The 16,104-nt window shown below is 43.9% G+C and overlaps 1 protein-coding gene across 1 annotated transcript in view; it reads left to right on the top strand.

The window, feature by feature from the left end:
* DGKQ (diacylglycerol kinase theta) overlaps window positions 1–16,104 on the top strand; it is a 268,833-nt gene that overhangs the window by 192,645 nt on the left and 60,084 nt on the right. The window contains exon 14 of the mRNA XM_073591922.1: window positions 732–770. Coding sequence (XP_073448023.1) covers window positions 732–770 — 39 coding nt within the window. The remainder of the gene's footprint in view (window positions 1–731; window positions 771–16,104) is intronic.

Raw genomic sequence — 16,104 nt, 5'->3', positions numbered from 1 at the left:
ATAAAAATTTTCCATCCATCTTCAGATTTTCTCTTCACTGCGGTCAAAAACAGACATCGAGTTGACTCACTAATAATAAGAAAAATAAAGGAACTTTCTTAGAACATTCTTCCCTAAGAATTTTTGTTTCAAATTCTACCCATCTATGGCCAGCTTAAGAGAGGTGTCATGGGAGGAAGTGTCCCAATTGAAATATTTCTCCTCTATGCCTGTTCTTGTGGCTGCTCAAAATTTGGATTTATCCTCACATTCAGTTCCCAGTGACATTGTTGACCAGAACAATAAGAGAGTGTAGCTCCCCAATGGGGATGCAGACAATAATACAAACCAAACAGTGGTACTAATCCTTCATCGCTCCGTCCAAATCTGAAAAATAAAGTTTTGCCTTTTAGTTCTACTTTAAGTGACACATACAGGTCTTATCCCTACCCTGGCCTGTGACTAGACAGTGAAAGGAAAAACACCAGACTAATAAACCCATCTAATATTCTACTCTCACACTGCTTTTTCCTTCAATCAGCATGTCCCATGTTACTACTTGAACACTGTTGCACAGCTGACAAGATCTGTGAGCAGTTTTGCACATATTCAGCACTGTGATGTGCTGGCTAATGTGGAGAACACATTGTATTAACTTACACTGCATTTTTAAACTAAGTCCAGATTTTTTTTAGTTCATTCATATTTTGTGTTTTAATGTCACAATGTATTCTCTTTTCTTTTTTTTCCAGAAAATGTGTTGACTCTGATTCCAGCCTATGCCCCTCAAGGTGAAGTATATTGTACTCTATTTTTACGCTCACAATGGTACTAATTAGAGTATTATTAGTGAATGTTGGAAAGTATAGTTTCAACAGATACTCTACATTGTGCACTCACGAGTTACACATTTTTGAGGCATTTCAGTTGCAGTTTGGCAATTGTTGTGTCTTTTCACATTGCATTACATTACATGAATTTATTTACATCAAACCTGTGCTTTGTGCATTCAATGCATGGATACAGGTTTACTGCACACTACACTGCCAGTACTTACCTTAATTCCTAATCCCTCACTGCACTGTTCATATGCTGGGGCCCCTGCAAATCCCTTTGTAAGATCTGAATTGAGTCTGGGACTACACAAGAGGGACCCTTTCCCCTCATTTTACCATTCAGGTCTGATGACTGGCTGCTCCGATATGTCCTACTTTATAGAAAGAAGAGAAGAGGGTCCCAGATTCCCAATATTATACTCTGGAAGTGTAGTTTATCTTAATCATACAGGACTAGTCTAGACTAGGACTAGATTCATAGACTGAAGGGTTATATGCTGCTACCTTCAGTTGATTGGACATTGGAAAAACTTTCCTAGGGCCGCCCCTAGAGTGTGCCAATCTAACCCTGCCCACCCTATGAGGCCTCAGATTTTTGCTAGTTTCCTTAGGAGATGGACCATTACGCCTCCGAAGAAAGAATTTTCTTGTTAAATCATTTACATCTTTTTACATCTGACTGCTTATTACTTTGCACTCCCTAGCAGTTTCTGAATCAGTTACCCTCTGTGTGTACCCTAGTAACCATAGCCAGACTCCACTGTGGGTGGTAACCTACACAGTAATGTTTGCTTTGGACACTGGATCCTGCAATTAGGCACTTACCTTGACATGAAGTGCAACGTGTGAAGTTGGCTATACAGATTCATGGCCATGGTCCATTTCTATGATTATCAGACCCTGAAGATCCCTTCAGGGGTATGCCCACTGACAGGCAAAGCCTGGACCTTAAACAGGCCCAGCATCATGGATATGGTAAGACAGGGTTTCGCTGTATAAAGACTCTGGTTCCTGGCTTTTAACTACACTAAAAACTCAGGGCATAGCATACTGTATGGTATAGTTTTGTCTCTTAACACTTTAGCACAAGCACTTTTCAATTATGTAGATTTTCCCCTCCTATCTGGACATATTCTCAGAAGGATATGGTAACAGAAACACTCCTCCTAGATGACTTTTCCTGTCCGCCTGTTCTGCCCATTCCAGCTGCCATCTTCTATAGAGACACAGCCACAGGAATTTGGTCAATGACTGGGTTATGGCAGCGCCTTCCCCAGGCATGCAAAAGCTCATCCATTCTGTTCTCCTGAGCCATGAGTACTCCATTGTGGATCCCTTCATTAGCATTGGTGGATCATAGATGCAAGGGAGCTGGGAGTTAAAGCCAGAACAAGATGCGTTCTGTTAACGGCCTACAGGAAACACAGAATACTGCTCAGGGCGATGGACATTTTTGTCCCAGAGCAATGTCAGCGCTCCCAGAGCTCCTTCTCAGGCATCCACCATGTGGCCTGTTTGACAAAAGCATATTTCTCTGCTACTGTGTCTGAGTTGTTTGGAAAATGTTGACACTTTGGTTTCCAGAGGTCAGAAACAATACATGTCCTTTTTTCACTCTGACCTTGTTCTGGAATCAGAGGCAGAATCTCCTTTACTCAAAGATTATATAGAGGAAGGTATTGAGGCTTTTCCTCCTTCATTTTATGAGGTACAAACTATGGCTTCATGCCAAATGCATTCCACTGTGGACACACTAATTGCTGTGCGTAGTCTTTGACTAACACTTGATTCTTCACAGCCAGAACAGACCCTTATAGGTACTAAGAGACTGGTAAAGTCTAAAATGACTTTTCTTTCTCGAACATCACGGGACACAGAGCCACAGTAATTACTGATGGGTTATATAGGTATCACTGGTGATTGGACACTGGCACACCCTATCAGGAAGTTCAACCCCCTATATAATCCCTCCCCCTTGCAGGGATACCTCAGTTTTTACGCCAGTGTCTTAGATGATGGACGTGTAAAGATGTCCTGTGCTGAGCTCCAAAGGGAATATCCTAAGATCCTATACTGGGGCAAGCCAGGCGAACCGGATCCATTCAAAGTGTCTTTTCATGGCCGAATTGAATGGTACCCGGGCCTCGTGTCCGAAGAAATTAGGTTTTACCCGTAATGCTTCTCTTTTTAGAGAGCTGGACCCCGCAGATCAGAAAATGGCTTTAAACTTCCTAATTTCTGGCGAGGTGTTTTACGGTCCCAGAACTGTTGGATCCCCCTATTCGTAGGGGGCCCCAGTCTCTGACGGTTTTTTCAAACGGAGCCCACCGTGAGAGGCGAAGATTGGGTCTGTGTAAACAGCACCCTGCGGCTGGATAAGGTAAGAGGAGATTCCACAGAATTTTTGAGTTCTAGTGGCTTTTCTCCTTTAAGGTAAATGCATGCTATGCCTATTGTGACCACCGGAGGCTGCCAAGAGCACAAACCTGCACATGCTGACTGTCTGTCTCAGGTGTTTTCATCGCTGATTATGTCCCAGCGTCTCAAGCAGGCTGCAAACAGGTAAGATGGAAAGGGGGATTTCTCATGTTTGAATGTTCCCCCCCAGGCTAGAGAGGGGCCACAGGGGTCTAGAAAGTGGTTATACCACCCGGGCTCTGCGGCCTAATGGCCACCATCTCTGAAGATGGCTGCTCAGGCAGATCTTGTTACCAGCCTCCCCCCCCCCCCCGTCCCCAGCCTTTCTCCAGAAGCATGACAGGAGAGTCGGCAGCGCGGGAAGCGCTTGTTTCTTTCAAAACTCGAGGGGGGGGGCGGTAGAGGAGGGGGCGGGACGTCAGCACAGGTGCTTAGACTCCCACTCAGGCCAGCTGCAGGCTATTAAAGGCACTCTGTACAGGTGCACTCAGCCTTCTGAGAGACACAGAGCTGACGGTCGCATGTAAGGTTGGACACAGGCATTCTCCTAGGCAGCATTTACTGAAGTAACACCAGACTGAGCATTGGGTAGCAAGGCTTTTAGCCAGACTACATCGCTCAGCGGGCAGTGTTCATTTGTATACCTCACACCTTGTTGCTTTACACTATGGGTAGAAGAGGTTCAAGCACCCCAGGAACCAGAGACACTAGGGGATCTCGTTCAGGTTCTGAGGGCCCCCTGTCGGCAGCATCCTCCCCCCCTAAAGATGGGCCAGGGACGGCTAGCCAGGGAGAGCCATCGGGGTCAGGGGCTACACCTGCTTCTGGCACTTCAGCCCCTGTATATATTACACAAGAGGTTTTTTCCTCAACCATTAATGGTCTAGAGGAAAGATTAATGGCCGTGATTACGTCTTCACTCAGTGGAAGAAAACGCACTAGGCTTTCCTCTGTTCCCCAAGACCCTCAGACAGAGGAGCTCTGGGATAAAGGAGATGAATCCCTTTCAGAGGTTCAGGATGGGATGGATGATTCCTCTTCGGAGGAATCAGGTGGAGAGGGACCCTCTGCGACTTCCCAAGAGGAGAAAATCTTAGTGCAGATCCTCACTGGATTGGTCCGCTCCACATTTAAATTGCCCATACCTGAAACTGCTAAAGAATCCTCTTCTGCTTTGGGGTCACTGAAACCTTTCCAAGCAGCACATGCTTTTCCTGTTCATACTTTACTTGAAAAGCTCATTTATTCTGAGTGGGATCACCCAGACAAACGTTTTTTTTTTCCGCCGAGAAAGTTTTCAACACTTTATCTGATGGAAGAAAAGTTTATTAAAATGTGGGGAATACCGGCTATTGATGCCGCCATTTCCTCCGTAAATAATAGCCCGACCTGTCCTGTAGACAATGCTCAGATGCTCAGGGATCCTGTAGATAAAAGGATGGAATCCCTATTGAAGGATGTTTTCTCCTTAGCAGGATCAGTGGCCCAACCTGCAGTAGCAGGGATTGGAGTCTGTCAATACTTAAGAGACCATGTTAAGCAGGTCATCAAAGTATTACCTGAACAGCAGGCCCAGGGGTTTGCTAACCTTCCAGCGGCCTTATGCTTTGTGGTTGACGCCATTAGAGATTCTATCGTGCAAACCTCCCGTCTTTCACTGGGGTTGGTGCATATACATAGAATCCTATGGTTGAAAAATTGGTCAGCCGAAGCACCATGTAAGAAGCTACTGGCTGGGTTTCCATTTCGTGGTGCAAGGTTGTTTGGAGAGGACTTGGATAACTATATCAAGAGAATCTCTTGTGGGAAAAGCACTCTCTTACCTGTCAAGAAGAAGAGTAAGCGTCCCTCTTTCAAACGGACTCTTTCCCCAGCGCCGGGGGCTTCAGCCTCCAGGCAGTCTCGACGGCCGCCTCCATCGGGGTCCAGAGACAAGAGTCAACCCCAGGGACAAAAGAAGTCCTGGGGAAAGAAGCCTACTAGGCAAAACACTAAGACCTCTGCATGAGGGGGCGCCCCCGCTCACTCGAGTGGGGGGAAGACTGCGACAGTTCTCAGAGCTCTGGCAGGAGGACTTCCAGGACAGATGGGTAATCTCCACGGTAACCTTAGGGTACAAGCTGGAGTTTCAGGAATTCCCCTCTCCTCAGTTCCTCGGATCAAATGTTCCCAGAGACCCAGAGAAGAAGCAGTCGCTCCTTCTAGCGTTAGAGCGACTTTTGTCGCAGGAGGTCATTATGATAGTTCCCGCAAAGGACCAGGGATTGGGCTTCTATTCCAACCTTTTTACGGTCCAAAAGCCAAATGGGGATGTCAGGCCCATTCTGGACTTAAGGGATCTGAACCGATTCCTAAGGATTCAATCCTTCCGCATGGAATCAATTCGAACAGTAGTTCCCACCCTGCAGGGAGGAGAATTTCTGGCATCAATAGACATCAGAGATGCATATCTGCATGTGCCCATTTTTCCTGCTCATCAGAAGTTTCTGCGCTTCGAGGTAGGAGGGCGCCATTTCCAGTTTGTGGCTCTGCCTTTCGGGATAGCCACTGCACCTCGAATGTTCACAAAGATCTTGGCTCCTCCTCTGGCCAGATTAAGGGCTCAGGGTATAGCTGCCATAGCATACCTAGACGACCTGCTCTTGATAGACCGGTCGGTAGCCTCTTTGAATGGAAACTTGAGGACCACGGTCAGGTATCTAGAACACCTGGGTTGGATTCTCAACTTAGAAAAGTCTTTCCTAAAACCAGTAAGAAGACTGGAGTATTTAGGTCTGATTATAGATACAAGCCAGGAGAAAATATTTCTACCCCAGGCAAAGATCACTGCTTTGAGAGAGCTGATTCTGACAGTAAGGACCAAGAAGGGTCCCTCAGTCCGCCTTTGTATGAGGCTACTAGGGAAGATGGTGTCTTCATTCGAAGCAGTTCCCTATGCTCAGTTTCACTCAAGAATGCTGCAACACAGTATTCTGTCGACCTGGAACAAGAAGGTTCAGGCATTAGACTTTCCGATGCACCTGTCGCATGCGGTGCGTCAGAGCCTCAATTGGTGGCTCATACCCAAAAACCTGCAGAAGGGGAAATCCTTTCTACCGGTTACCTGGACGGTGGTAACAACAGATGCCAGTCTGTCAGGTTGGGGAGCAGTTCTGGAACAGGCTGCGGTCCAAGGGGTATGGTCCAAGACAGAGAGGACCTTACCCATCAACATTCTGGAGATCCGGGCGATACATCTAGCTCTAAAGGCCTGGACTATCAGGCTACAGGGTTGTCCGGTCAGGATCCAGTCCGACAATGCCACAGCAGTGGCTTATGTCAATCATCAGGGAGGCACCCAGAGCCGAGCTGCTCAAAAAGAGGTGAACCAGATCTTAGTCTGGGCAGAGATGCATGTGCCATGCATATCGGCAGTTTTCATCCCGGGAATAGAGAATTGGCAGGCGGACTATCTAAGTCGCCAGCAGTTACTTCCAGGGGAATGGTCTCTGCATCCCGACGTCTTTTGGGCCATATGCCAAAGATGGGGGGTTCCAGATGTAGATCTCTTTGCATCCCGATTCAACAAAAAGATAGACAGATTTGTGGCAAGGACAAAAGATCCTCTTGCATGCGGGACGGATGCGTTGGTGATTCCGTGGCATCGGTTCTCGGTTCTCACTGATTTACGCATTCCCGCCTATTCTGCTACTCCTTCGCAGGATCAGGCAGGAAAGGAAGTCGGTACTTCTGGTGGCCCCCGCTTGGCCCAGAAGGACTTGGTATGCAGAAATAGTAAGGATGACGGTAGGTTCCCCGTGCACACTACCGGAACGCCCAGACCTGTTATCTCAAGGTCCAGTGTTCCATCCTGCCTTACAAACACTAAATTTGACGGTTTGGCTATTGAGACCCACGTTCTGAAGAGTCGTGGGCTCTCAGGTCCTGTCATATCTACCTTGATTAATGCAAGGAAGCCAGCTTCCAGGATGATTTATCATAGAGTCTGGAAGGCTTATATAACCTGGTGTGAATCCAGAGGTTGGCATCACAGGAAATATGTCATAGGTAGAATCCTTGATTTTCTACAGATGGGATTAGAGATGAAGCTGGCCTTGAGTATCATCAAGGGCCAGGTCTCTGCTTTATCAGTATTATTTCAGCGGCCACTTGCTTCGCATTCTTTGGTCCGAAACTTTATGCAGGGGGTGATGCGTCTTAATCCTCCGGTTAAAGCGCCCCTAAACCCCTGGGACTTGAATTTGGTCCTGGCTGTGTTACAGAAACATCCTTTTGAACCAATAAGTCAGATTCCTTTGGTCTTGTTGACAAGGAAATTAATTTTTCTGGTGGTCATCTCTTCTGCTAGAAGAGTATCAGAATTAGCAGCTCTTTCCTGTAAGGAGCCTTATTTGATTATACACAAGGATAGAGTGGTACTACGCCCTCATCCTAGTTTTTTACCGAAGGTGGTTTCTAAATTTCATTTAAACTAAGACATTGTTCTACCTTCCTTTTTTCCAGATTCCTGTTCTCCGGAAGAGAGATCTCTACATTCGTTGGATGTAGTAAGAGCAGATAAGGCCTATCTAGGGGCAACTGCTCAGATCCGCAAGACGGATGTTTTGTTTGTGCTGCCAGAGGGTCCCAATAGAGGACAGGCAGCGTCAAAAGCTACCATTTCTAAATGGATTCGACAGTTGATCATTCAAGCTTACGGTTTGAAACAGAAGATTCCTCCGTTTCAGATCAGGGCACATTCCACAAGGGCTATTGGTGCTTCTTGGGCAGTGCATCACCAGGCCTCTATGGCTCAAATCTGCAAGGCCGCAACCTGGTCTTCAGTTCATACATTCACCAGATTCTATCAGGTGGATGTGAGAAGGCATGAGGATATCGCCTTTGGGCGTAGTGTGCTGCAGGCAGCGGTACAGGGTCCTCAGGTCTGATTGCACCCTACTTGGTCGTGGTTCCCCCCCCTCAGGTAGCATTGCTCTGGGACATCCCATCAGTAATTACTGTGGCTCTGTGTCCCATGATGTTCGAGAAAGAAAATAGGATTTTTTAAAACAGCTTACCTGTAAAATCCTTTTCTTTCGAAGGACATCACGGGACACAGAGGTCCCGCCCCTCTTTTAATACACTATATTGCTTGGCTACAAAACTGAGGTATCCCTGCAAGGGGGAGGGATTATATAGGGGGTTGAACTTCCTGATAGGGTGTGCCAGTGTCCAATCACCAGTGATACCTATATAACCCATCAGTAATTACTGTGGCTCTGTGTCCCGTGATGTCCTTCGAAAGAAAAGGATTTTACAGGTAAGCTGTTTTAAAAAATCCTATTTTTCCATACACCCAAGATCATCTATACACTTTGTTGGGACTGGTTGAAACCTGACAGCGTTTATACTTCAAACCAAGAAAAATAAACATAAAGGGTCCAAAATGATGTGTGATGACACACAGTAATGTCCTCAAACACCTTTAACCTAGTATAGGTAGCGTCACTCCAGTCAGCAAACTGCATACATATCAAAAAAGAAGAGGTTTTGTCCTTACCAAGACAGTGGGGAGTCAGAGGACCAAATGAGTGACACAGCATACAATGTTGGTAAAAATAGAAAAAATATTACATTTATTGATTAGTTAAAAATTCAATAAACTCCCGAATGGGAGATAATAGTTAAGGCACGTGAACATGCCATATATCCGAAGGCCACTGCATCAAATGGCCACAGGATATGGAAACACACAGCACAGGACAAAAAACAAAATACAACAAATAAAACATAAAAAAAATTGTCCGGACGCCAGATAGCTATGCGCCGATGTGCATGCCACGACTAATTCGTTGTGTGCAAAAATATTGTACAGCGTATAAACATATGGCATCAACATCTGTGCAGAGGTCCCTAGGGAGCTCGAGCCTACTGGATACAGGTGGAAAAAAGGGGGAGGGGATGGAATGAACAGCATAAGGTAATTGCTGGCTGAAGATGGAGAGGATGCACATAAAATTGATATGGATATATAGTGAGAGAACAGTGTTCATTGATGAATGATTATTTCAGCAGGGAAGGAGTTGCTAGTATGTTAGTGGTGTAGACATAAAGTCCTAATTCAGGCCTGATAAGGGGCTGTGTGGTATCCTACACGTGTGCAATTAGGACTATACCACTCGGGCAACAAGAGGAGTGAACCCGAGAAGACTGTGAGTCACACTGCAATTAAAGTCCTAAAGCAGTCTATATTAGAGCTGCATCTCCGTTCATCCATCATAATGTCAAGAGCTGACTTGTAGTCCTTATACAATGTAAGGTATTCAAAGATCTGGATAATCAGCCCCTTTGCTTCACCATACTCGGCATGAAATATCAAGCAGTGTTAAGTATAGGAGCCGGCCATACAATACCCTCCTGAAATGAAACACTTCACGGTAAAACGGCTTCAGACAGTGACCTCATGTGCCTTGTCCACAAATCTTCCAGCTTTCCCTCGGTATGGGCGCTGAACAGCGTATATATCTCCTCCAGTATTCAAACTTCATAGCACTCTTCGTGCTGTGCAGCAGCCATTCAGCCTCCCTGGCTCGCCGTAGGTTCACTTCCAGGACATGATGGAAAGGAAAGGCATCATGTGACTCCTCCTACATGTTTTGCTGAGATCTATTTTATGGAAAAGGATTTAAAAAAGAAATGGACAATTTTCTGTTAAAAAAAAAAAAGAAATGGACTATTCCGATAGTGGTTCCTGCTACTGCAATTCTCCATAAACACCTTACAGTTCCTAATGAGGATGTTCCTCCTGCCCTACAGCCAGCAATTGCTGCCATGTCTATTCGCCACACTATTGCTGACCTGTCTTTGAAAATTCTGCTCTCTTAGAACAGTTGGAACTGATGCCTTCAACCCTATTGTTTTGTGTTTATACTCTTGAGAATGTAATCTGCCAAGTCGCAAGACTCTCTTATATCTCTGTGCATATGCACAGGATTTTCTGGTTAAAAGCTTGGTCTGCTGAACATGCTTTTAAGAAGCGTCTTCTATGCATGCCATTTGATGGTAAAGGCCTCTTTGGAGATCCCTTGACAAATATATCAAGGAAATAACTGAGGGAAAGGTGCTCTAAAAAAAAAAAAAAAAAAAAAAAAAAACAAGTTTCCTACCTGTATGGCTTTTACCTCTACTCAGTGAAATAGATCTTTCCATACTCCTCAGCTGTCAATCTCAAAACTAAGATTTAAAACTGTCTTTTGTTTCAAGCCCTGGTCCCCAAAGGCCACAGAGTCTTTGCAGAAGCTCTTTTCTCAATGTAGCAGCACCCCCACCCCTTGCAGTGGGGGCATCTGTTGGCATTTGCGCCAGTCTAAATCCGAGATGCCCTAGACCTCGGAGTCCAGTCTTTAATTTAATAGGAGTACAAAAAAGAATTGCTATCCCTGCTCCTTCTTTGCTCTGTACTTAAGTGTACATCTGTGTAAGGGCCATGTTTTGCCTGCAAGGGATTCCCAGGTGTATAGCCATAGCTTGTACCTCATAAAATGCATGAAAACTGCCAGCTTCACGCCAACGGAAGGCAGATTTATTGACTGCCATGTATCAATTATAGGCACAGGAGAACGGTTTCACACTGGCCTCGTTCACACTGGCATACTTATGCACACAAGCGTGCATCCTATGTATCCACGTGCAGGCAGTCCTATTCATGTCAGTTGGAATGCATTGGCTGCACGGACACAGTCGCTGCTCCCTCTTTGAAATCATTTTTTGTATTTTTGCATTATATATAATACAGTGTTCTTATCTGCATCGCTCGGCTCTTAAGGAAGGTGATCTGTAATATTAAGGATTAACATGTTATACCTGTCCCTCCTTTCAAACCTGAGCAGTGATTATTTATCTGAGCTGTTTTCTTTTTGTATCTTTCTTATGACCAAAGCCCAACAGGGATGAAAATACCACGGTTTTTGCATTGTTCTCCCTACCTGAATGAATTGAAATAAAGAAGATTTTAATATCGAAAGAGGTACCCGACAGGGTTGCCCATTATCTCCCTTATTATTTGCCCTTATACTCGAACCCATGGCCCAATACATCAGAACAAACCAAACTATAACTGGCATTGAAGTAGGAGGTATTACACACAAATTATGTATATTTGCAGACGATATATTACTTTTTCTATCATCACCACAGGTCTCTGGTCCTAACTTAATACCAGCTCTTGATGGGTTTGCAGCCCTATCCAGCCTTATGATTAATCCTAAGAAATGCCTAGTGCTTAATATTTCACTCACAAACATGGAATTGATCCCGGCTAGGGCTGCACTCCCATTCACATGGGCAGAAAAATCAATCCCATATCTTGGAATTCATTTAACAGCATCTCATTCTGACTTATTCTCAACCAATTATCCTCCTGTATTAAGACAGATCACAAATCTAATAAAACAATGGTCGCAACTTCCTTTATCCTGGATAGGGAAGATTAATGCAATCAAAATGACTATTCTACCCAAATTGCTTTATCTATTCAGAGTCCTCCCTATTCCAATTCCTTCCTATTTTTTGAGAATAGTACAAAAAAGAGCAACTTCGTTTATATGGGGCACTTCTAAACCACGTATACCTATACACACACTACATCTTCCCAAAAATAAAGGAGGCCTGGGATACCCTAATTTTACTAACTACTACAGAGCAGCACATTTGGCCAGTCTGTCCAAATACCATGCAAAACAGGAAATCCCATTATGGGTATTTATAGAGGCTTCAGAAAATGACCCTCTATTAATATCAAATTTATTATGGCTTGATCCTAAAGACTGCTTTAAAATTCATAATCCCATAACTAAACACTTCTTATCTCTCTGGGATAAACTAAAAACCAAATATCAGTTACAATCTCCACACAATCCTCTCCTTTCTTTTATCAGAAATCCAGCCTTTTATCCGGCATGGATCTACCCAAATTCTTTTAAAGCTTGGACAACATCAGGCATTCAGACACTAAATGACTTCATAGCATCTAAATCATTCCTTTCATTCCCATCGCTTAGAGAAAAATATGATCTACCAAACTCTGAGATATTTAGATATCTCCAAATCAAAAATTTCTATACACCATTCCTAAAGGGGGATACACCATTATCCCAATTATCCATTTTTGAATCAATCTGTACAAAAGATCCATTTGCTAAAGGTACAATTTCATCACTTTATAATCAATTATATGGAGTAGCAAATCTTAATAGACCCTCTTACGTTCAGAGGTGGGAGGAGGACCTGGGACGAACTTTAGAAGACACGGACTGGTCTAACATATGGCTCACATCTAAGTCATCTTCACCCAACATCTTAGCACTGGAGACAAATTATAAAGTCCTAACTCGCTGGTACCTTGTACCCGCTAGAGTGGCAAAATATTCACCTAATACCTCAGCTCTTTGTTTTCGAGGATGCCCAGAAATAGGCACATATTTACACATATGGTGGACGTGCCCAGTGGTCCGGGCCTTCTGGAAGGAAGTCTTCGTGATTGCATCTAAAATATTTAAAAAAATAATACAACCAGATCCATATTTAACTTTACTTAATCTAAAACCGGAATGGTTAACACTCTCTCAATTCAAACTTATGATCCAACTAATAACGGCTGCAAAACAAACAGTGGCCAAGGCATGGAAATCTCCTACATTGGTACTAGCAGAAACAATTCACAGAATGAATAATACAATGTCCCATGCTAAGATGGTAGCCATCGATCAAAATCAAATTCCAAAATTTGAAAAACTTTGGCATCCTTGGATAAAACAACAGTTCCTGTCAAACTTCAATGACTCTGTCCTGTTGCCATGGTAACAGATTAAATGACTTACAGAGACACCCATTCTAAGGCTTCAAAGAGAACTAAAAAGAATAATAAACTGACGAGCGGGACAACCTTGTGGACCATACCTCTACCTTTCAACCCTTTTTCTTCTTTCTCTTTCTCTTTCCTTTTCTCCACCTTACGATTAAAGCTCATTATCAGAATTTATTTGACCTATATACACTCTACTTGTAAACAATATGTATAGTAGGTATAAATCATTTAAATACCTACAAAAGTAACTAAGGAAATGATATATATCTTTAATTTAGGTTTACGTGAACCCAATGTTTAATATTTGAAATTTCATGATATTTACCTATATAAACCCTACTGTAAAACAATGAGCTTACTTTATAGATCCTTGTAAACTTACTTTATGTATCTTTATAACATTGTATACTCAATAAACTTCTTTTGACAAGGAAATAAAGAAGATTTTATGCATATGGCATTCAATGTTGCCGACCTTTTTCATGAAGATTGTTGAACAGTGTACATGGCTGTGCTCTGAGCGGAGGTATTTTTCAATCTTATGGAATTATAGACTGAGAGGGTGGTAGGGTGGTAGCATCACGACACTCTTGTACAATTTGTTCACAAAAGTGCTGCCCTGCTTATGGCTCTTCTATGAACCCAGGGCATTCATGTCACGTTATCATGATGACTTGTGGCTGAAGGACTCCAAAGCCAGGACTTTGTATGAAAATGTCCAAAAGAACATCCAGTTCCTTCAAACTTTTGGCTGAATAATCAACTTTCCAAATTCTGCTCTATAGCCCTGACACTTAGATACCTGGGTCTAATTTTGGACACAGCCCAAGATCGAACTCTAATGACCATCAGATCATGAACACACCCTCAGTTCACTTCTTCATTAGGATTCAGGGCCTCCTGGTGGATTCCTTTGAGGCAGTTTCTTTTTCCCAGTTTGACTCCAAACCTCTTCAATCCAACATCCTCAAGAGGTGGAACAAGCAAATCCAATCTTTGGATCGCCCAAATGCTTCTGTATAGCCAAACAAAGCTCTCCCTGGCATGGCATGCCTTGAAATTGTGAAAGTCATTCCTTCACAGGACTTGGAACATGGTAACGACAGATACAAATCTGACAGGCAGGGTCCGTCTTTACAACTTCCTGACTATCCAGAGACCTGGTCCCCACAGGAGTTGAGAATCCCATTTTAGCATTCTGCAACTGAGAGTCTTAGGATTGTCTCTACAACATTGAACCTCCCTTCTACAAGTGCAGAGTCAGAGTACAGTCAGACAATGCCACAAAAGTGGCCTACATAACTCATCAAGGGGGCACCAGAAGATCATAAACCCTAAAAGAAACAAGTGCGTGGGCAGAAAACGTGCATTTCAACTCATGGGCAGAAAACATGCATTCCAAATCTCTTAGCCGTTCACATTCCTGAAGTGGATAATTGGTAAGCGGTCTTCCTAGGACATCAACACCTAGACCCAAGAGAGGGTCTCTGCACCTTGAGATCTTTCAAAAACTCTGTCTATAGTGAGGAAAACCTGGTGTGAACGTTCTGGTCTCCAGGTTCAACAACATGCTGAACAAGTTTATGGCCAAGATCAGGGATCCTCTAGCTTTCTCGGTGGATGCTCTGGCGATTCCTTGGACTCAATTCCACTAGTTTGTCTTCCTTCCAATGAAGATCATTCCTCGACTGCTGCACAATATAGTGGGGGAAAGGGCCCCAATGATTCTCATTATACCAAATTGGTCCACAAGAATGTGGTACACAGACATATTCAGATATACGGAGACCAAGCCTTGGCCCCTGCCAGACAGAACTGACTTACTGGCCCAAAGCTCCCCTCTTCTATCCTGCTTCTCAGATATTGGCTTTAATGGCATGGCTGTTAAACCCAAGTCCCAAAGGATAGGGGTATCGCTGACCCAGTTATTTCCACTTTACTCAGAGCAAGAAAATCCAACTGCTACAGGTTTGACTTTCACACATGGAAGACCTTCTATGCAAGCTGCAAGGACCGAAGGATTAACCTTTGGAAATACTCTTTCACTTATATTTTGTCCTTTCTTCAGTCTGGTCTTGAGCATTTTCTGGTCTTGAATAACCTGAAGGGACAAGTTCCTGCCTTATCCACCCTCTTCCAAAAAAACCTCACAATCCTTTATCAAGAATATTCTACAGGGAGCCATTCATATAATTCCCCCAACTCAACCTCCTGTATCACCTTAGGTGCCTGGTGCTTTCTGTCTTTAGAGACTCCCTTTGAATGCCTCACCTGCAAGGTTGCATTTTTGGTTGCTATCATGTCTCTTAGGTGTATTTCTAAATCAGCATCGCTCTCTAGTAAAGAGCCTTGTGGTGCATGTGAGATTCAAAATCTTCTTTTTTACCTAGGGTCCCTTATTTTCACCTCAATGAGGACATTGTCCTACTTTTTCCTCTGTCCTGCACCAATACATGAGAAGCAAATTGACTTTCATTGTTTGGATGTGGTTTAGGGCTGTCAAAGTCTGCTTGGCAGCCACTGCCTCTTTTTGCAAGCTAAGTCACTTTTTGTTCTACCAGGAGGCCCTTGTAGAGGACACCCTGCTTACTGTTCCAGCATTGCAAGGTGGATCTGGCAACTCATTTCTGGTTCCTCCCTTTCCCATCAGAGCATATTCCACCAGGATTGTTGGGGTCTCCTGGGCTTTTCAGAATCAAGCATCTGTATCCCAGATTTGCAATGCTGCCACCTGGTCCTCTGCTGATACATTTTCCAAGTTCTACCAGGTGAGCATTCAGGCTTCAGCTTATGTGAGCTTCAGCTGCAAGTTGATTCAGGCTGTTATATAAATATTTTTTGGGTCTGTTGACAGTTTTATGTTGTTGTGTTGTTGCCCGCCCCTCAGTTTTATTGCTTGGGTCCATCCCATGGTCTATGAAACCCAGTTCCTTGTCTGTACGGTACAATTAAGTTAATAGGAATTTTGTGTTACCTGTAAATTCCTTATCTTGCAGTACAGTACAGGACATAGATCCCTCCCCTCTG

The sequence above is a fragment of the Aquarana catesbeiana genome, linkage group LG01 (assembly GCF_042186555.1).
Source record: "Aquarana catesbeiana isolate 2022-GZ linkage group LG01, ASM4218655v1, whole genome shotgun sequence".
Classification (NCBI taxonomy): Eukaryota; Metazoa; Chordata; class Amphibia; order Anura; family Ranidae; genus Aquarana; species Aquarana catesbeiana.
The sequence above is the reverse complement of the archived record's forward strand: the minus strand, read 5'-3'. Positions and strand labels throughout refer to the sequence as shown.